General features: G+C 45.8%; 1 protein-coding gene and 1 pseudogene across 1 annotated transcript; one reads left to right on the forward strand and one right to left on the reverse strand.

Moving 5' to 3' along the window:
- Positions 1–3,153: 3,153 nt before the first annotated feature.
- Positions 3,154–4,089, forward strand: LOC141980788 (olfactory receptor 51G2-like). The gene has a single exon (XM_074942388.1). The coding sequence runs from the start codon at positions 3,154–3,156 to the stop codon at positions 4,087–4,089; it is 936 nt and encodes a 311-aa protein (XP_074798489.1).
- Positions 4,090–12,040: 7,951 nt separating this feature from the next.
- On the reverse strand, positions 12,041–12,968 carry LOC141980793 (olfactory receptor 51G2-like; annotated as a pseudogene).
- Between the last annotated feature and the right edge of the window lie 10,118 nt (positions 12,969–23,086).

Here is a 23,086-nt window from a genome sequence, read left to right on the forward strand (position 1 = left end):
CTGCTGATGCAACCGCTCCGATGACTCCTTGTCCTTTAGGGTGAAGACCTCTGGTGTCAGCGGCTCCCCTTCTAGCAGGAATTGGGTATGTTGGCAGGTGTCACTATCTTTAAAACATGAAGTGGAGGGGAAAGGCTGGAAGCTGTTTCCATTGGCAGATACTCTGTGCAGTGGCAAGCTGTTGGGGTGACTCAGTGAGGGGTTTGGAAGACAGGAAGCGCTAGGCTGCTTGGGCACCGTGCTCCACGGTGGGCTGTTCAAGCTACACAGAAATCTGACATTCAAAGTGAGCTCAGACTATGACAATTCCCATGCCCTGCATCAGGATTTCTCAAGGGCTCCTATTTCTAGAGGTGCCGTGTGCTCTGGGACCGATTCTGCCTGGGCCTGAGCGAGAGGAGATCCCACCGATTATCAGTGACTAGTTCCCAAATCGCCTCAGGTTTATTTGCTCCTGAAATTATATTCAAAAAATGCATTTTGAAAGGTTTTATTGTCTGGCTCAATTGTGAACGCAGGAATTCAGAGCTGCGTTGCTCTGTGGTAACAGGTCCTGGTAACTGACCAGAAGCTGTTTCTATCACTTACATTCAGGGTCATGTAGACAATCCCAATGCAAATCTCTGTTTCAGCAGTACAGAGCTAGGTGCAGGAAAGAGGAGTGTTATAGAGTATGTATGAAATTTACAAATATCACCTCTTACGTGAGCATGGCAGAAGTAACTTGGACACTCAGCTGGATATTAGGGGAAACCTAGTGTTTGCACACGTCACGCATGTCTGACGCAAACCCCTCCCCCATCCAGCTGAAGTAACTGTCCATGTTAGCTTATAACTTGCCAGATAACTACAATCCCTTGCATGGGGAGAGGATGCAGGTCCTATGAGGATGAAGAGAAGGCTGTAGGATGATCCACATCTCTGGATTCAGACAACACTATTCAGGCAAAGCACTTCAGCTTCTCTTGGAGGGATTCTTGGGGCTCAGATTGTATCACCGGGAGCATTTCGTAAGGGAAAGTTAATAAATCCCAGTTCTGATCAAATTTACACATGTAAATCTAAAGTTATGTAGTTGAAGTCTTTATTATTGAATTAAGACCTGACCCTAAGAATTTATCCCATGTACCTTAAGAGACAGTGGCATAATTTGGACTCTCAGGAGGTAAAAAAGTTATATATAATGTAAACCTTCTGCCAATCAGAGTTGGCAACAACAAGGGCCGGGTTCAATATCTAGGGGTTCCATTCCCATAACACAATGCAAAACCGGCTCAAGCCCCCACCCAGTGACCTGGGACAAATATATACCACCCCCGCTGGGTGCCTCCAAGAGGTAATACCTCCCCTCTCGCAAGCACAGAGTCTGAGTGTAGCAAAAAGCCTTTTAATAAGAGAGAGAAATAACGTGGCATTATGTTGGGCAAACACCACCAGTAGGATTCGTAACACAACCCATGAGGAAAAAAACCACCCCAAGCAAATTGGGGCATGTCCTTTCCCTTTTGTTCTTGAGTCCAGCAACCCAAAATCACCCAAAGTCCCAAAAGTCCAAGAACCCAAAAGTCTCTGTCCCTGGTCAGGGCAGCACCAGAGTTTGAAAGTTTATCTGCAGAGTTTTACCTCCCAACCTGGGTGGAGACGTGGGTGGGAGGGGGGTTAAGGGACACCTTAAGTAGTCCAAAGCTGATTGCCCCACCTCTCCATGGGGCTCCGCTCTGCCAGCCGCCCCCATGAGCTGCTCCAGGCATCCGACAAACTGCTCTGCTCCACCAGCCGCTCTCCTCTGCCAGCCATCCCGCAAACTGCTCTGCTCCACCAGTCGCTCTGCTCTGCTAGCCGTCCCACAAACTGCTTTGCGATAGATTTTCGGGCTCCCCCACTACTTAACACAACACTCAGTGATTTCAGCTCTTAGTAACTTTAGCTCTTTTGTGATTTCAGCTTGTAGTAGGGGAACCTCAGTGCTCGTGCACTATTATCCCAAAGCAAATTCAGCTTAACAGCCTGTAACTAAACCCCTAATAGAATCATAATTAGCTCTGATAGCCTACAGTGGAGAGAAAAGGAAGCACAACCAGCAAATAATACCCTCATTAGAGAACCCATACCACCAAGTATTAATACCTATCCCCATCATCTCTCCAATCACTTGGTTTTGGAACCCATGACCCTTGCTTAGCGAGTGCTGCTTAGTTGATGGTGAGTCCCTCCATCATAACAAAAGGCCAAGTACAGCTCTACTGTCCTTGAGTCACATAATCAGGATAATAACAGTTTATTCCTGCCCCAGTAACAGAGAAACTGTGGCTCTTAGACTAACCAAAGTGACCATTAGACAGGGTGGGTGTGCCTATGCAAATGAGATCAGCCACTGAAGTTCTTTTCCACAACACACCATGACTCGCCACCAGATGTCAGGGTAGAGCTCATCCTGACTCTGCTTACATATATATAGATATATAATGAGGCAATGAAACATGTTTATGAATGGCTTCTATGAAGGGCAGATAAATACAATGACCATTTTCACCGTGCACTTGCCATGTGTTTCCACACATGTCATGATACAATGGGCCATACTCAGAAGTTAAGAGCCAGAAAGGGTGTCTCTGCGAAGGTCACAACTGTAAAATAACAGCGTTCAAGTAGGCTGCGGAACTCAAAGCCACAAGATATCAATGGGTCCAAGAGCTTAGAATCTTTTCAAAGAGTGACTGGGTGTGTATATGGGTAACTAGAATATACAATTCCAGTATTGAGGATTGTTTTAAAAAGTCTTGGAAGGGACCACAACCTTCCTGATTTATACCACAAAATATGTCTTACTAGTGGGTGTCGAGGAAACTTTTCCTGGGAGCAGGTCATCTCATAGCTGCCTATTATAGGGTTTCTTCCACCTTCCACTGAAGCACTGAGAACTGGTCACTGGATACTGGGCTAGGTGGACTTCAGGTCCAGTCTGGCAGTGCCTATCTTCTTATCCGTGGCGTAAATCCAAGACTATGTTTTTGCTGATCTTCCTTGAGCTCCTGAGAGTCTCTAGAATTGCACAGAGAGCAGAATGATGTCTCACTAAATATCACCTTGTCACCTGTTCTTTTTCCTTTCAGGAAGGAAAGTCCAAAACTCTTGGGACCTGCTGTGTACATTATGTCAGCTGTCAATGACACCAAACTCAGCTCTGCAATGTTCCTTCTCACCGGGATACCTGGGCAGGAAGACGTCCACCTCTGGATCTCTATCCCCTTCTGCTTCATTTATGTTTTTTCAATATTGGGAAATTCAACCATTCTGTTCATTATAAAAACAGATCCAAGCCTCCATGAGCCCATGTACATTTTCCTTTCCATGTTGGCTGTCACAGATCTTGGCTTATCCATATCCACCATACCGACAATACTGGGTATATACTTGTTTAACTCTAGGGAGATCAGCCTTGATGCCTGTTTTGCCCAGCTGTTCTTCATCAACTCATTTGCAATCATTGAATCCTCCATACTCTTGCTGATGGCATTTGACCGCTTTGTCGCGATCTCTAACCCACTGAGATATGCTTCCATCTTAACCCTGCCGAGAATATTCAAGATGGGACTGGTATGTGTGCTAAGAGGGGTGGCCGTATCATTCCCATTCCCCTTTCTCCTGAAACGGTTCCAATACTGTCGAGTCAATGTCCTCTTCCATTCCTACTGCCTGCACCAGGATGTCATGAAGCTGGCTTGTTCGGATATCACAGTCAACTACATCTATGGATTGTTTCTTACCGTTTCCATGGATGGGTTAGATTCACTGCTCATCTTCCTCTCTTATGTGATGATCCTCAAAACGGTGCTGAGTATTGCATCCCACACGGAGTGCTTCAGGGCCCTGAACACCTGCATCTCCCACCTCTGTGCCGTCCTGCTCTTCTACACAGCAGATATCGGCTTGGCTTTGACACACAGATTGGAGAAGGGCTCTTCTCCCTTACTACAGATTGTCCTGGGATACATCTACCTGCTCGTTCCGCCCCTGATGAACCCAATTGTGTACAGTGTGAAAAGCAAACACCTTCGTGGGAGGATAATCGGAGTGTTCGTCAAGTGAAAGGTCAATGCTGGCTCCAGTGCTGCTGACCTGGGAGATGAGAAACATGGGCCACCTATTCCTTGCTGGACCCTTACATCTGAGAAGACATGAGCTACTGATCTCCAGTCTGTAGAGAGAGGTTCAGATAGTGTTTAAGGCCTGGAGCAATGGGAGAGGGGCTGGTGAGGGAGGACAGCTCACTGGGGGATGGAGAACAAGACAGTCAGCAGCATTTACAAAGGGCTTGTCTACACTACCAAGTTTTGTCAATGAAACTTATGTTGACACGAAAACAATCGACAAAAGCAAAGTCACCAAAGCGAGTCTACATTTGCTCCCTCTGTCAACAGATTGTGTCCACATTCGGGCACCATTGTCGACAGCGTGAGCGATGCATTGTGAGTATGTATTCCACAGTGCCTGGGGTGACACCATTCTGACGTTGCACCCTATAATGCTTTCTGGAAATATGCTCATGAATGTAAATATGACATAACTGGAATATGTTTGATTCTACGTATGCCATGTAACATATCCCTGTAAAGGTTCTGATCTACTGAATATATTCATCCTATTTGTATGCACGTGTCATTATTGTGTTTGAAGTTATGTACAGTGGCTGTGTACTTGTTTGATTTTAAGTAGCCTTCGTAAGGCATTTGGTCAGCATCTTAAGAAAGGAATTTGCAAGTTAAGTGCCCAATCAAGAAACACTTAATTGACAATGGAACCTTGGAAGACTCCAATCCACATAAGAAGTCTACTTGTGATGTTCAAGGTAGCATGTGAACAATGGCTGCCACCTCTAAAGTTCTGAGTCATGCATGGACATGTGAATGGCCCAGGTGACTCCAACACTGCAGCTTGTAGCTGGATTCTGCATAGGAGAGAGAAGGGGTTTCCACCCACAGAGAAAAAAACTACAGGAACCACAGGAGTGTGAGTGATGGCTGGACCCAGACTAGAAGGAGGCCAGTCTGTCAAAGAAACTTACTGGAACAGCTCTGAAGGTGAGATTTCATCTGTAATCATTTTCTTACTGTACTAGGTTTAGACTTGCGTGCTTTATTTTATTTTGCTTGGTAATTCACTTTGTTCTCTCTGTTATTACTTGGAACCACTTAAATCCTACTTTCTGTACTTCTTAAAATCACTGTTAACTTATTAATTAACCCAGATTATGTATTAATACCTGGTGTGGGGGGGGGTATTTGAAATACAGATTTATAGTCCATGTTGATAACTTCAGGTACAAATATGAAACATGCACACAAATAGGATAATAATATTCAGCAAATCCTAACTTTTCCAGTGACACGTCACAAGACCTATCTTATACCAGATGCATCATAATCATGTCATAATCATACCACTATCATGAATATGGGGTGTAGCGTCACAACCTCCTTTACTGACACCTCGATGTGGGACTCAATTTGTCTCCTAAAAAGAGGGACTCGGGTGTGGGAATCTCCCTCACATCCTCTACTGTGAACACCAATGCAAAGAATTCATTTAGCCTCTCCGTAATGACCTCATCTTCCTTGAGTGCTCTTTTAGCACCTCAGTCATGCAGTGCCCCCGGTCATGGTTCCTTCCACACTCTGAACTCTAGGGTACAGATGTGGGGACCTGCAGGAAAGCCTCCTAAGCTTACTTTTACCAGCTTAGGTTAAAACTTCCCCAAGGTACAAACTATTTACCCTTGGACTTCCACTGCCACCACCAAACTTTATCTGGGTTCCTGAAAAAACGTAGTTTGGACACGTCTTTCCCCCCAAAATCCTCCCAACCCTTGCACCCCACTTCCTGGAGAAGTTTTGGTAAAATCCTCACCAATTTGCATAGGTGACCACAGACCCAAACCCTTGGATCTGAGAACAATGAAAAAGCATTCAGTTTCCTTACAAGAAGACTTTTCATAGAAGTAAAAAGAAAAGAATCACCTCTGTAAAATCAGGATGGTAAATACCTTACAGGGTAATTAGATTCAAAACATAGAGAATCCCTCTAGGCAAAACCTTAAGTTACAAAAAAGACACATAGACAGGAATATTCATTCTATTCGGCACAGCTATTTTCTCAGCCATTTCAAGAACTCATAATCTAACACATACCTAGCTAGATTACTTACTAAAAGTTCTAAGACTCCATTCCTGTTCTGTCCCCGGCCAAAGCATGATACAGACAGACCCAGACCCTTTGTTTTTCTCCCTCCTCCCAGCTTTTGAAAGTATCTTGTCTCCTCATTGGTCATTTTGGTCAGGTGCCAGTGAGGTTACCTTTAGCTTCTTAACCCTTTACAGGTGAGAGGATTTTTCCTCTGGCCAGGAGGGATTTTAAAGGGGTTTACCCTTCCCTTTATATTTATGACAGCCCCACTCCTTCTTTGGCAGGCTTCCTGCTTCTGATGTATTATAAAAAATTGTTCCTAATTTTATGACTTTTTCTAGTTTCCCTTCACATCTTTTGAACTACTTGCGCAGTATTGCTGAGCCCAATTCAAAAACTGTGAGCCACACCCCAGAAAATCATCACATGGTTCAAAATAATGAGATTTAGAAATATACTTAGGAGAGCGCCGTTACGCCACAGATGTCCGGACATAACAGTGACTAGCTCGCACAGCTACTTGGTCCCTGAGACACAACTCAGTCTCTCCCCTTCTTCAGCCAAGAGACATGCAAACACTGGGTAAGCAAGGCTATGTACATTCTGAATAGAAAGAGGCATGGCCCAAATCCAGCTACAGCTCTCTGTTGGACCCAAACAACTTCCTCCCCCTGATCCAGCTACCCCCAAACTGGGTGATAATGGAAATTTGGATGCAGAGTGTGAGGTCTATCACCAGCACTAGAGCGGCTCTCACTGATCATGGAGCAGCTGGGGGTCAGGAACAAAGAGAGGGGCAGCCCAGCAGGGCTCTGTTTACCCAGGCAACACTCTCCAGACCCTTCACTCTCTGAAACCACGTCCTGATTCTCCCTCTTACTGCCGAGCTGCAGGAGGGGCCCAGAACTCCCTCATCAGAAGGTGCTGTGCTAATGACAGGCCTCATCACCACGGGGTGTTGGGAAGAGTTCAGGTTCTCCACCCAATACTCCAAATCATCCTTATGAGGCATAGAGCTGAAATCTCTCTAAAGCTCTTAGCTCCGACCCAATTATTGTAGCGTCTGAGCACCTGTCAGTCTGTGACATATTTATCAGCACAACACCCCGTGCGGCAGGGCAGAGCTACTGACACCACAGGGCAGATCCCAAAGCCAGAAGGCACCATTGCTATCTCGTAGTCTGACCGCCTTTATAGCACGTGGCAGAGACCTGCACCAAAATACGTCCTTGAGCAGAGCTGTTAGAACCACATCCTGACTTGATGTAACAATTGTCAGTGACGGCAAATCTACTACGGCCCTTGGTAAATTGTTCCAATGCTTAATTACCCTCATTGTTAGAAAACATTACACCTTAGTTCCAGTCTGAATGTGTCTTGCTTCGGCTCCAGCCACTGGATCCTGTTATAACCTTCTCTGGTAGATTGAAGAGCCCATTGTTCAATGTATGGTCCACATGCAGATACTTACAGACTGTGATTAAATCACCCCTTAACCTTCTCTTCCTCATGCTAAATACATTGCACTCCTTAACTCTATCACTTTAAGGCTGGTTTTCTAATCCTTTAATCATTCTCATGGCTCTTCTCTGTACTGTCTTCAATTTATCAACGTCTTTCTTGAACTGTAGACAAAAGAACTGGACACAATTTTACAGCAGTGGTTGCACCAGTGCCAAATATAGAGGAAAAATATCCTTTGCTCAAATTCGAGATTCTCTTGCTTGTACATCCTGGATTGCACTAGCTTTTTCATTCTTAGTGTCACACTAGGAGCTCATGTTCAACTGATTTAAGACTCTGACCCCCCCCCAAGTCTTTTTCAGGATCACTGCTTCCCAGTTATGCAACCCCCATCTAATAGGGATGGCTAGCATCCCTTCTTCCTAGATGTACACCTTTACATTGAGCCGGATTAAAACACATATTACAGAGGCACAGATGGACTAAGTGAGTTGCCCAAAGTCACAGAAGAAGTCTTTGGAAGAGCATGGAACTGAAGCCACTTCTTAGGAGCCCCGGTTAGCACTTTAATCCTGAACTATCCTTCCTCTCTGGGACAAGTGACTGAGTGGGGGCAGCTGCCAGCTCAGCATGCTGCGATTACCAGAAACTCATGCAATTACACTTCTGTGACAACACAAGAACAATTCCTTTTCCAGACAATGAGGCTGAGTCATGCTTTCTCCTGAATCTCCTGAGGGACAGATCCATCAGCCAGGGCACAGAGCAGGGTCATAGTGGACAAGCAATTCCACAGGAGCTCCCAGTGTGACTCAAAATGGGCTAATGTGATCCATAGGGACATGAGACTGGAAGGGACCTCCTGGGTCAATGAGCCCAATCCCCTGTACCGGCAGGCGACCCCGCCATATCACCCAGTGCATAAACCTGTCAAGCTCTATCTTCAAACGTTGTTTCCCCCCATTTCTCTTGGGCAGCTGTTCCAGAACCTCCCTACTCTAATGCTCAGAAACCAGCTTCTCATTTCCAGCCTCAGTTGGCTCTTGGACAGTTTCTCCTCATTTGTTCTTGTGCCAATGCTCTCCTTTAGCTTCAGGAGCTTGGCTCCCTCCCTGCTGTTTCCCCCTTCCCCGACCTGATGTATTTATACAGCAATCTGATCCCCATGCAGCCTGCATTGTCTTATGCTGAACCAGCCAAATTCTTCCAGTCTCCTCCAAAAGCCAGGCCCACCGTTCCCGTGACCATCCTAGGAGCCCTTCTTTGCACCTGTTCCAGTCTGAATTCTTCTTTCTGTAATATGCGTGACCAGAATGTTACATAGTTTGCCAGAGGAAGTCTGACCAGGGTCTGTTATAAGGATCTTACTACTTCCCTATCTCGCCTCACACATTCTAGGATCTCATTTGCTTTGTTCACTCCTGCAGCACACTGGTGGCTCACAGTCATCCTGGGACGGACTAATACATCCTCCTCGGTCACTTCCAACTTACCCTTGGCTGTATAAACTCGCATGTAGTGAGTCGAACACGGGAAGATTCAGAACTGACTTGATAATAGTGTGCAAGCCCTTTTACAGGAATGAAATACCAGGTACTAAAGGGCTCTTTAACCTTGCCGGGAAAGGTATAACAAGGACCAATGGCTGGAAACTGAAGCCAGAGAAATTAAATTTGGATATGAGGCACACATATTTTTGACTGTGTTGGTCATTAATCAGGGGAACAAACTCTCAAAGCACGTTGTGGATTCTCCTGATATCTCCAAACCAATATTACATGCCTTCCTAAAAGATACGCTTTAGAGGAAGAGAAGTGATACTTTAGTCAAATACAAGTCATTGGGCTCAATATGGGGGTAAACTGGGAGAAAGTCTCCAGGAGGTCAGACTCGATAATCTAATGGTCCCTTCTTTCCTTAACTTCTATAAATCTATCATTTATTGTCTTGAGTGAATTTCTATTTTGGATGCAACTGGAGAATGTAAGCATTCAGAATAGCAACTATCACTCAACAAGAATATATGCTGGCCTAGAAGACTCAAGACTGTCACAGTGAAACCAGGATATATGGTCTCTTTACCCTGTAAACCAGATGCTTTCCTGTCATGAGAGGAATCTAACAATTTAATCATGACAAGTGTGCAGAAAGTACATAGGGAAGTGTTATTTACTTCTTCTCATAACACAAGAACTAGGGTCACCAGATGAAACTAATAGGCAGCAGCTTTAAAACAACAAAAGGAAGTATCTCTTCACACAACGCACAGCCACCCTATGGAACTCCTTGCCAGAGGATTTAGTGAAGGCCAGGATTATAACAGGGATCAAAAAAGAACTAGATAAATTAGTGGAGGAGAAGTCCTTCAGTGCCTATTAGCCAGGATGGGCAGGTATGGTATCTCTCGCTTATGTTTCCCAGAAGTTGGCAGTGGACGACAGGAGAAGGATCACTTGATGATTCCCTGTTCTGTTCATTCCCTCTGGGGCACCTGGCATTGGCCACTACTGGAAGACAGGATACTGGGTTAGATGGAACATTTGTCTGACCCACTATGGCTCTTCTTGCATTCCGATGTTTTTAATTGTCCTACTGTTTGAGCTGGGAACAACATCCCATCGATGATAAAAGCTTATCACCCAGCAGCACTGAATGGACACTTGAGACTCTTACTTGTGACCAGAGCTATACAGTCACCCCCAGCCTCCTTGAAATGAGTAGCTTTCGTAGCAAACAGAACTGGCCCAACTTACATTCTTTTGGGAAGACAAGAAGCTCTTGGGACCCAACCTAGTTTCCCTGTGGCTCTTAGAGCATCGTCCCATCTGTCTTTCCTTTTCGGGTGGAACCAGCCTTTGCTGAAACCTGTGTGAGCCTAGGCGCAGCCACCATAGTGCTGAGCCGCGTCTGTGTTACAGGGCCTAGGTGTGAAGCTGACCTTTGCCCTCAGACTGCTTTCTCTCAGCCAGACAATCAAAGAGGAGGCCCCTGAGGCCATTGATCCATAGTTTGGCAGTGAGACCCATTTAGCCTCAATGGCTTACAATCACTGGTTCTGTGACTGTGCTGAACCTCCCTGCGACACTCCAACATTACCCTCAGAAATCCACTACTTAACCTTCACTGTCACCTCCACATCTGCCACAGACACTAAGGGGCTGGAGTCATGGGGCTTCCCAGAAGCCAGCTGTCACAGGAGGCTGTGGTAAGAGGCCTTTTATAGACAAATGTCAGAGGTGTTGCTCTGTGGAACCCTGACACCGCCCTGATCTTAGGGTCTCAGAGTATCGAACTGCATCGAATGTATTTATCCTCCCACCACCGCTGTGAGGCAGGGCAAGGCTATTATCCACCTGTGCAGAGATATCCAATGGCTTGGCCACAGTCACGCATGGCCTGGGAATCAAACACAGCTGTCTGGAGTTGAAGAGCTGTGCCCGGACAACAGGACCAGCCTTCCAGACACTTGAGCGCTGACAGGCCTGGTTGCATTCTCTGCTGCGCCAGCAGACCTCCCCCCTTCACTGTATAGAGTGTGCATGGCCATGGGCCTGTTTCAGGGGTTTGATTCACTGGCCTGTTTTCTCCCTGCCTCAGCACAGTTTAGAGCAGCCTGGGGGCTGGGATGACATCTGCCCGTTGGTAACGGCTTCCAAGAGCACAGCCCACTTTGGCCAAGTCCCTGCGGAAGGAATCACCCCGGAATGCCCCCTTAGGGTCTGAGGTGGCCCTGCAGGAACCCTGCCCATCCCTCTATGGTCCTTGCAATCACTTACTGTCAGCCTCGGATACTTAAAACAAGAGCCCCCTTTGTGGGGTTGCATTTCTTTAGTCTTCTCCAAAACACAAGGTCTCTTACCCTCCAGCCCCAGCTTTCTCCTGCACTCAGGATCACCCCCACGGTCCTCATTACTGCAGACAGAGTTGGTTCAGACCCTATTCCCCTTTTTCCCCTGAAGCCCTGTCCTCTGCCTCATATCTTCTCATGAAGCCCAGCCTCTTGCTCCTCCACTTTCCCCAAGGCTCTGCCTCTGAGCCAGGCCAGAGTCGGGCCATTGTAAGAGCTGCCCTGGGAGCAAAGGTTGCTGTGGGGAGCCCAAGACTCTCCACATTCCCTGACTTGTACATCCTGGGAGATAAAATGTGGAGGGTGTAGGGCACCTCACAGTGGCTCTGGTTCCCTGTGCAACTCTTAGCAAGGCCTGACTCTGGCTAAGGGGGCAGAGTCTCGGGTAAAGGGGAATAGGAGAGGTGTGCTCTTCGGAGAAGAGATGGGGCAGAGGAAAGGGCTTCATGGGCAGAGGATCCAGGATGGAATTCGTGGCCATGCCCATCGCTCGTCTTTTTCCTCCCCCATGTCACCAGCACTGGAGCCAGGTGATGTACTGACCCTTCACTTGACAAATGCCCTGATTATCCTCTCACGCAGGTATTTGCTTTTCACACTGTACACAATTGGGTTCATCAGGGGCGGGACCAGCAGGTAGATGTAGCCCAGGATAATCTGAAGCAAGTGAGTAGAGCTATTTCCAAATCTGTGTATCAAAGACAGGCCAATGTCTGAAATGTAGAAGAGCACGACAGCGCAGAGATGGGAGACACAGGTGTTCAGGGCCCTGAGGCACTCTCTGTGGGATGCGATACTCAGCACTGTTTTGAGGATCATCACAGAAGATGAGGAAGGAGTCCAACCCAACCGTGATGACTTTAACAAACAAGCCATAGATGCTTTTCACTGAGGTGTCTGAACAAGCTGCCTTCATGATGTCCGGGTGCAGGCAGTAGGAATGGGAGAGGACATTGACTCGACAGTATCGGAACCGTTTCAGGAGAATGGGGAGTGGGAGTATTAGGGCCACCTATCTTACCACAGCCACCAGGCCCATCTTGGATATTTTCGGAGGAATTAAGATGGAGGCATATCTCAGTGGGTTACAATTTGTGATTAAGCGGTCAAAGGCCATCAACAAGAGGACAAAGGACTCAATTTTTGAAAGCGAGTGGATGAAGAATATCTGGGCAAAACAGGCCTCGAGGCTGATTCTCCTAGAGTTAAACAAGCATATGCCCAGTATCATTGGTATGGTGGTTATGGATAAGGCAAGGTCCGTGATGGCCAACGTGGAAGGGAAAATGTACATGGGCTCATGGAGGCTTGGATCTGTTTTTATAATGAACAGAATGACTGAATTTCCTACGATTGAAAGAACATACATGAAGCAGAAGGGGATAGAGATCCAGAGGTGGATGTCTTCCAGCCCAGGTATCCTGGTGAGAAGGAACATTACAGAGTTGAATTTAGTGTCATTGACAACTGACATAATGTATTGGGCAGTTCTGGGGACTTTTGAACTTTTCTTCCTGAAAAGAAATAGAACAGGAGAGTAGGTGATAGTTAGCGAGAAATCTTTCTGCTTTCAGTGCAAGTCGAGAGATTCTCAGGACCTCAAGGGAAAATCAGCAAAAACATTGTCTTGGATTTATGCCCCCAATAGGAAGGTAGGCACTGCTGGACTGGATCAGACCTACAATCTGTCTAGCCAAGTCTCCAGTAGGCATTATGAGATGCTGTAAAGGAAGGCGGAAGAACCCCTGCAATAGGGAACTAAGAGATACTCTGATCCCAGGGAAAGTTTCTCCCTGACACCCACTAGTTAGACATATTTTGTCAAGTAAATCAGGAAGGTTTAGAGTACTTACATCTGTAGTATGCAAGGTCTTGGAGAAAATTTTGAAGGAGAAGATAGTTAAGGACATTAAAGTCAATGGTAAATGGGACAAAATACAACATGGTTTTACAAAAGTTAGATCATGCCAAACAAACCTGATCTCTTTCTTTGAGAAAGTACCACATTTTTTAGACAAAGAAAACGCAGTGGATCTAATTTACCTAGATTTCAGTAAGGCATTTGATACTGTGCCACATAGGGAATTATTAGTTAAATTGGATAAGATGGGGATCAAAAGGAATCAGTTTGGATCGGTTTGGGGACCAATCTTATTTAATCTTTTATTACTGACCTGGGCACAAAAAGTGGGAGTGTGCTAATAAAGTTTGTGGATGATAGAAAGCTGGGAGGTTTTGCCAATTTAGAGAAGGACAGGGATATCCTACAGGAGGATCTGGATGACCTTGTAAACTGGAGTAATAGTAATAGGATGAAATTGAATAGTGAGAAGTGTAAGGTCATGCATTTGGGGATTAATAACAAGAATTTTCGTTATAAGCTGGAGACGCATCAATTAGAAGTAACGGAGGAGGAGAAGGACCTTGGAGTATTGGTTGATCATAGGAGGACTATGAGCCTCCAATGTGATATGGCTGTGAAAAAAGCTCATGCGGTCTTGGGATGCATCAGGAGAGGTATTTTCAGTAGGGATAAGGAGGTTTTAGTACCATTATACAAGGCACTGGTGAGACCTCACCTGGAATACTGTGTGCAGTTCTGGTCTCCCGTGTTTAAGAAGGATGAATTCAAACTGGAACAGGTACAGAGAAGAGCTACTAGGATGATCCGAGGAATGGAAAACTTGTCTTATGAAAGGAGACTCAAGGAGCTTGGGTTGTTTCGCCGAACTAAAAGAAGGTTGAGGGGAGATATGATTGCTCTCTATAAATATGTGAGAGGGATAAATACTGGAGAGGGAGAGGAATTATTTAAGCTCAGTACCAATGTGGACACAAGAACAAATGGATATAAACTGGCCACCAGGAAGTTTAGACTTGAAATTGGATGAAGGTTTCTAACCATCAGAGGAGTAAAGTTTTGGAAGAGCCTTCCAAAGGAAGCAGTGGGGGCAAAAGATCTGTCTGCCTTTAAGATTAAACTCGATGAGTTTATGGAGGAGATGGTATGATGGGATAACATGGTTTTGGTAATTAAATATTCATGGTAAATAGGCCAAATAGACTGTGATGGGATATTAAATTGGGTGAGATCTGAGTTACCCAGGAAAGAATTTTCTGAGGTATCTGACTGGTGAATCTTGCCCATATGCTCAGGGTTTAGCTGATAGCCATATTTGGGGTCGGGAAGGAATTTTCCTCCAGGGCAGATTGGAAGAGACCCTGGAGGTTTTTCACCTTTCTCTGTAGCAAGGGGCACGGGTCACTTGCTGGAGGATTCTCTGCTCCTCGAAGTCTTTAAAGCACAATTTGAGGACTTCAATAGCTCAGACGTAGGTGAGAGGTTTTTTGCAGGAGTGGTGGGTGAAATTCTGTGGCCTGCGTTATCCAGGAGGTCAGACGAGATGATCATAATGGTCCCTTCTGACCTAAATATCTATGAATCTAAGACTTTTTTTTCAAAAATTCTCAGTACTGTAATAAATGTTAAATTTTCAGAATGGAGAGGGGAAACTAGTGGTGTTCCCCAAGGGTCAGTCCTACGACCAATCCTATTCAACTTCTTCATAAATGATCTGGAGAAAGGGGTAAACAGTGAGGTGGCAAAGTTTGCAGATGATACTAAACTGCTCAAGATAGTTAAGACCAAACCAGACTGTGAAGAACTTCAGAAAGATCTCACAAAACTAAGTGATTGGGCAACAAAATGGCAAATGAAATTTAAGGTGGATAAATGCAAAGTAATGCACATTGGAAAAAATATCCCCAAGTCCACGCAGTGTGCAGTGGCAGTCAAAAAAAAAGCAAACAGGATGTTAGGAATCATTAAAAAAGGGATAGAGAATAAGATGGCATTAGAAAAGGTTCAGAAAAGGGCAACTAAAATGATTAGGGGTTTGGAACGGGTCCCATATGAGAAGAGATTAAAGAGGCTAGGCCTTTTCAGCTTGGAAAAGAGGAGACTGTGGAGAAAGTGAAAAAGGAAACGTTATTTACTTGCTCCCATAATATAAGAACAAGGAGCCACCAAATGAAATTAATGGGCAGCAGGTTTAAAACAAAGAAAAGGAAGTTCTTCTTCACTCAGTCAACCCGTGGAACTCCTTGCCTGAAGGCTGGGACTATAACAGGATTTAACATGGATCCATTCATGGAGGTTAAGTCCATTAATGGCTATTAGCCAGGATGGGTAAGGAATGGTGTCCCTAGCCTCTGTTTGTCAGAGGGTGGAGATGGATGGCAGGAGAGAGATCATTTGATCGTTACCTGTTCGGTTCACTCCCTCTGGGGCACCTGGCATTGGCCACTGGTGGTAGACAGGATACTGGACTGGATGGAACTTTGGTCAGACCCAATAAGGCCATTCCTATGTTCTTATGTAATTGGATTTCTTGATTACCCATTTGAACATCCCATCCCTCTTTGAAGCCTGAGATGTTCTTGGCCACATTGATATCTTGTGGCTGCGAGTTCCATAGCCTACTTGAGCACTATGTGATTTTACAATTCTGACCTTCATACAGACACTCTTTCTGGCCATGCACTTCTGAGTTGGCCCATTGTGTCATGATGCCCATAAACACAAGGCAAGTGCATGGTGAAGACGGTCATTTTATTTATCTGCCCTGCATTGAAGCTATTTATAAACGTGTTTCATTGCCTCACAGATATACGTTTTATTTTCTCCACTCCTGAGACTTCAAATTATTCCACTCTCTCTTTCCAGCACATGGGATAAATTCTTAGTGCCAGGTTCTTAATTCAATAATCGTGACTTCTACTGGGTTGCTCCAGATTTACATGTGTAAATTCAGTCAGAACCGGGCTCTGTTAACTTTCCCTTACCATGTGCTCCCGGTGATACACTCTGACCCCCAAGAATCCCCCCAAGGGAAGCTGAAGTCCTTTGCCTGGCCAATGTTAACTGAAGCCTGAGCATTCGATCTTCCTCACAGGACCTGCATCCTCTCCCCATGCTCGGGTCTATAGATACTTGGCAAGTTACAAGCTAACACAGGCAGTTACTTCAGCTGGGCGGGAGAGGAATTGGCAACACAAATGGGTGAATATTCAAACACTACATTTCCACTAATACCCATTTACACTTCTGTAGTTTAGCACACACCTGTCAACCCATTCCTTCCCCTCTGATCTTCTTTCAGACCTGATTTCTCAGCTTACAGTGGGACTTAAAATGTAGGGTTTGTCATCTAGATTTCTTCAGAATCTGAAAAGTGCGCAGTGTCTCAGCCCTCATTCAGTCCCTTGTTAGCAAACAGAAGCCGAATAGCTCCTCTGTCCCTGGGTTAATAGCTGACTGGTTCTCCTCAGGTTCTCTTCTGTCAGTCTGTAGCCCGTATCCAGAGTGGTAACAAGCCTTGGAGTCAGGATAGAAAATATTCATTCCCTGAGCTCTGACTCACTCGTACATCGTAACCCCAGCACCGGTTATTCATCCACGATGAGGGTTTGCAGGAAGTGGATTTCAAACTCAAATGCATGAGTATTCATGGAAATGGAACTTCATTTGCCACGTGAAAGTAGTTAATTGCCCTCTCTCTCGCTTGCACTTTGACTGTCTCTGTCCTGTATTCATAAACTAGGTGGCATCTGGGAACAGCATTGTGACAGATATGGAGGTGAGCTGCAATAATGAATGTGTGTGTTAAACCCAGTTCTTGGGATGTTTGCTGCAGAGCTATATTGGGTTAACATTTGGGATGTTTATGTTATGGCTCTATTGGGTGAAACCAATATGGATCTTCCTAGGTTCATAGCAGGCCAAGCTGGTTGCCTGCCATATTTACTATTCTTTCAACTCATCGGGATGGTTTGTCCCTGTAACCTCAATAGGGATTCCTTGAAATACAGCCAGCTCTCCTGGACTCCTTTCCCCTTCATGTTAGTCCCCCAGGTGATCCTACCCATCCTTTCCCTGAGGGAGTCGAAGTCTGCTTTCCTGAAGTCCAGGGTCCGTATCCTGCTGCTTACCTTTCTTCCTTGTGTCAGGATCCTGAACTCAACCAACTCATGGTCACTGCCTCCCAGATTCCCATCCACTTTTGCTTCCCCCACTAATTCTTCCCGGTTTGTGAGCAACAGGTCAAGAAAAGCTCCCCCCCTAGTTGGCTCCTCTAGCACTTTGTCAAGGTTCCTCCCCCACTCTGAACTCTAGGGTACAGATGTGGGGACCTGCATGAAAAACCTGTTAAGCTTATCTTTACCAGCTTAGGTCAAAACTTCCCCAAGGTCCAAAAGATTCCACCCTTTGTCCTTGGATTGGCCGCTACCACCACCAAACTAATACTGGTTACTGGGGAAGAGTTGTTTGGACACGTCTTTCCCCCCAGAAATACTTCCCAAAACCTTGCACCCCACTTTCTGGACAAGGTTTGGTAAAAAGCCTCACCAATTTGCCTAGGTGACTACAGACCCAGACCCTTGGATCTTAAGAACGATGAACAATCCTCCCAATACTTGCACCCCCCCTTTCCAGGGAAATGTTGGATAAAAAGCCTCACCAATTTGCATAGGTGACCACAGACCCAAACCCTTGGATCTGAGAACAATGAAAAAGCATTCAGTTTTCTTACAAGAAGACTTTTAATAAAAATAGAAGTAAATAGAGATAAAGAAATACCCCCTGTAAAATCAGGATGGTAGATACCTTACAGGGTAATTAGATTCAAAACATAGAGAATCCCTCTAGGCAAAACCTTAAGTTACAAAAAAGATACACAGACAGAAATAGTTATTCTATTCAGCACAGTTCTTTTCTCAGCCATTTAAAGAAATCATAATCTAACACGTACCTAGCTAGATTACTTACTAAAAGTTCTAAGACTCCATTCCTGGTCTATCCCCGGCAAAGACAGAATATAGACAGACACACAGACCCTTTGTTTCTCTCCCTCCTCCCAGCTTTTGAAAGTATCTTGTCTCCTCATTGGTCATTTTGGTCAGGTGCCAGCGAGGTTACCTTTAGCTTCTTAACCCTTTACAGGTGAGAGGAGCTTTCCCCTGGCCAGGAGGGATTTCAAAGGGGTTTACCCTTCCCTTTATATTTATGACACACTTGCACCAGGAAATTGTCCCCTACATTTTCCAATAACTTCTTGGATTGTCTATGCACCGCCGTAGTGCTCTCCCAGCAGATATCAGGAAGATTAAAGTTGCCCATGAGAACCAGGGCGTGTGATCTAGTAGCTTCTGCGAGTTGCCGGAAGAAAGCCTCATCCACCTCATCCCCCTGGTCCGGTGGTCTATAGCACACTCCCACCACTACATCACTCTTGTTGCACACACTTCTAAACTTAATCCAGAGACACTCAGGTTTTTCTGCAGTTTCATACCAGAGCTCTGAGCAGTCATACTGCTCCCTTACATACAGTGCTACTCCCCCACCTTTTCCGCCCTGCCTGTCCTTCCTGAACAGTTTATAACCATCCATGACAGTACTCCAGTCATGTGAGTTATCCCACCAAGTCTCTGTTATTCCAATCACGTCATAATTCCTGTTTTACTCTTCCTCCCCAAATTATATTCATCTAAATGTCTGACAATTTTGTTCTTTACTACAGTTTCAACCAGTCTGCCCACGACTGAAATTAGTCTTACCAGCCTGTAATTGCTTAGATCACCCCTGCAGCCCTTTTAAGAATTGCCATCAAAATTAGCTACCCTCCAGTCTTTCGGTACAGAAGTTAAGTGATAGGTTCCAAACCCTAGTTAGTAGTTCTGCAATTTCACATCTGAGTGTGTGGTAGGGTGCCCATTGGTCCCGTTTTGGCTTGTACAGTCCCTTAGTTAAGTCCTGTCACAGCTGACCTGACATTTTTTTCCAAAAGATTTTTTGTCCTGTATACTCTTGCTGACTTCGTAAGTGCTAACAGGAGAAACGTCCGTTCCTGTCAAAACGGTGGGGAGCAGAGGAATGTTCGGTGGAGACGAAAGGAGATGCCAGCTCCCCGCATGGGGTAGGCAGAGCTGGAGGCAGGGTTCCAGCCACAGGAGACAGCCTTGCACAGGAGGGGACGGGGGTGGCCTCTGGAGAGCAGCTGGGTGTCTGCTGGTTTCTCCTTAGGAAATATGGTCACCCTAAAGGACTGCCCAATGTGGGAGTGCTGCCACCCAGGGCTGTGTCCTATAGCACAAGGGACAGAGGCTGACGCTGGGCTGGAAAACAGACACCGTAAATAACTGAGATTCAAACTGAAATGTTCCCCTTTCACCCATTTATTCAGGAGGAGTTGTCATAGGAAACAGATCATTTTTCTCTGAAAGCTCAGCTGCCATGATGCTGCCCAGCTGCAGCTGCCTGGAACCCCAAGAGAAATTGGAAGCTTTTCGTCTGCCTGGTCCTTATAACATCAATGATGGTTGCACTGACGGAGTCTATGGCTGCATAGTGGGTATGGAAATGTCAGAACCTCCTGACCAGTCTATGGCTGGGGTATTGTGCCCCTCAGCTACTCTCCCCAGCCCTCCCATCTCTGTGCAGCCCCCTCCACCCTGTACAACGCCCCTTCAGCAGATCCTGCAGGCAGTGGCTGCTGTGACAGGCCTGGTAGCACATCTCTGATGAACCTGTGCTAGCAGGGAGCTGGAGACGGTCCTAGAGCAGTTGTGGAGGCCCAGAGACTGGGGTGGGTGGGCCTGTTTACCAGTGGATCACTGAGATCTGTGCCTAACTTTGGGGATCCCTGGAGGCTGGGTCCACCTTTTCATTCCTCAGGGAGAAGGGAAGGAAAGCCCTCCACAGAACAATCCGAGGGAAATTTCCCTGTACAGAGCCTTGTGGAATCTCCCTTCCATGGCCTGCACCCTGAGTTTGTAATGCAGGAAAGGGGGCTGCCGGGGAGAAATCAGGTCCCATATTATTATTCTATTTTAGTTTATTTCAGCACCATCACACCTCTGGCAGCATCATCAGTGCCACTTGGCCACCCTCGAGGTAGCCATGTGACAAATAGGAACCATATGAAGAGTGATGACCAGGAGTGGATTAACTATGAAACAAACCGTGTGGTGACATGGATCCCCCAACAACAGGAGGGGCTCACAAAATGCAGGAGAAATCTCATCTGACAACCTGTCCCCGAGTCCTGGCTGGCGGCGTAGCAGGCCTCAGGCAGGCAGCCTGCTTGCATGTTGTGACTGGTGGCCCCATGCCACGCCCAGTAGCAGCTGCCTGCTGGCCCGTCTCTGTGCACCCCTGGAGTGGAGTGGGAGGTGTGACAGTGCCCCCCCTAAGGCTTTATGGAAATATGCTTATAAATATATATGACATAACTTGAATATATTCTATGCTACGCATGCCGTGTAATATATCTACATAAAGGTTATGATCTACTGAATCTATTAATCCTATTTGTATGCATGTCTCATTTCTGTATTCGAAGTTATCAATATTGCCATGTACTGGCTTGATTTCTAAATAACCTTAGTAGAGCATTTGGTCAGTCCCTGGAAAAAGGAATTTGCAAAGTTAAGTGCCCAATCAAGAAGCACTTAAGGAACAATGCATCTTGGAAGGCTCCAGTCCACATGAGAAGTCTCCAGGAGATATTCTAGATGCCACATGGGCAATGGCTCCTGCCTGTAAAAACCGAGAGTCATGCATGGACATGTGACTGGCCCAGGTGACTCCAGAACTCCATCTTGGAGCTGGACTGTGCAGAGGCGAGAGGAGGGGGTCTCCACCCAGAAGAGAAAGTCTAGTTAAGCCCGTGGGAGACTCCTCCATTTTGTTTTCAGCTGGCTAAGGACATAGCATCTCCACCCCCAAGGATACCTGAATGAAACTGGAACAAAGGACAGTAACTACAGGGGCTGTGAGAGCTTCCTGGACCCAGACTAGAAAGAGGCTGGTCTGTAAAAGAGAGCTTATGGGAACTGCTGAGGTTTTTGTCTGTATTCTGTTTGATTCGACACAGACTTGCCTATTTTATTTTATTTTGCTTGGTAATTCACTTTGTTCTGTCTGTTACTACTTGGAACCACTTAAATCCTACTTTCTGTATTTAATAAAATCACTTTTTACTTACTAATTAACCCAGAGTATGTATTAATACCTGGGGGCGGGGGCAAACAGCTGTACATATCTGTTTATCAGTGTTTAAGAGGGCAAACAATCTATGAGTTTACCCTGTATAAACTTTATACAGGGTAAAGCTGATTTCTTTAGGGTTTGGTCCCCATTGGGACTTGGGCATCTGAGTGTTAAAGGCAGGAACACATCTTAAATTGCTTTCAGATAAGCCTACAGCTGTTAGGGGATGTAATTCAGGCCTGGGTCTGGTTTTGCAGCTGGCTAGGAGGTTTGGCTCAAACCAGGCAGGGCACTGAAGTCCTCAGCTGCCAGGGCAGGAAAGCAGGAGCAGAAGTCTTCTTGACACATTAGGTGGCAGCTCTCAGGGGGTTTCTGTGATCCAACCCATCACAGGAGGCATTTCTATGTGCTCCCCCTGCCCCGCAGACCCACTCCTCCGCTCCCCTCCAGGGACACACAGAGATGTTCCAGCAGCCGCACAGCAGGCCGGGGTGTAACGATGTTGTCTCTGCCAGAACTCAGCTGAGAGTGTCAATTCAGGACAAATTGCTTCGAGCAGGGCAGTCACAGCCGAAAGCTGGGGGTCCTTTACATCTAAGGCATGCCAAACCAGCAAACAGAGAGGACTTTGGTTTTACCCCACTGCCTAACCACAAGTCACACAAGCAATTCCCTTAGACAATCCAGTTTCCCAGTGTCACCACCAGTGCCACTCATTATGGGGGTGAATGGTTATGAAAACCAATGCCCCAGTAAAAGAAAAAAGGTTCCCCTGATCCCAAAGGACCAAGCCCCAGACCCAGGTCAATATACAAGTCAAATCTTACCCACAAATCACGCTGTTGCCAGTTCTTTAGAATCTAAAACCTAAAGGTTTATTCATAAAAAGAAAGAAATTCATAGATAAGAGCTAAAATTGGTTAAATGGAATCAATTACAGACAGTTCTTGGTTCAGGCTTGCAGCAGTGATGGAATAAACTGCAGGTTCAAATCAAGTCTCTGGAGTCCATCCACAGCTGGGATGGGTCATTCAGTCCATTCTTCAGAGCTTCAGTTTGTAGCACAGTTCCTCCAGAGGCAAGAAGCAGGATTGAAGACAAAATGGAGGAATTTCCAGGGCCTTTTATATTCTCTGCCATGTGGAAGGACACTCCTCTGTTCTTACTGTGGAAATCACAGCAGCAAGATGGAGTTTGGAGTCACATGTCCATGCATGACTCAGTTCTTTGCAGGCCAATGCCATTGTTTACATGATAGTTTGAATGTTCCCAGCAAAACTCAGATGTGCTTTGGAGTCCCTCAAAGTCCATTGTGAGTTAAGTGTTTCTTGATTGGGCACTTAATCTGCAGAGTCCCTTCTCAAGAAGCTGCCAAATGCTTCACTTATGCGACACATTGAGATACAAGTACGTAGCCAATATTCATAACTTCAACTACAAAATGATACACACATACAGATAGCATAATCCTAACCAGCAAATCATAACCTTTTCATAGACCCCTCATATGACAACCTTTGTACAATATTTGCTGCAAATAT

The sequence above is a fragment of the Natator depressus genome, chromosome 1, assembly GCF_965152275.1.
Source record: "Natator depressus isolate rNatDep1 chromosome 1, rNatDep2.hap1, whole genome shotgun sequence".
Classification (NCBI taxonomy): Eukaryota; Metazoa; Chordata; order Testudines; family Cheloniidae; genus Natator; species Natator depressus.

Coding starts and splice junctions, on each gene's coding strand:
- LOC141980788 (XM_074942388.1), top strand. CDS start 3,154: ATGTCAGCTGTCAATGACACCAAACTCAGCTCTGCAATGTTCCTTCTC.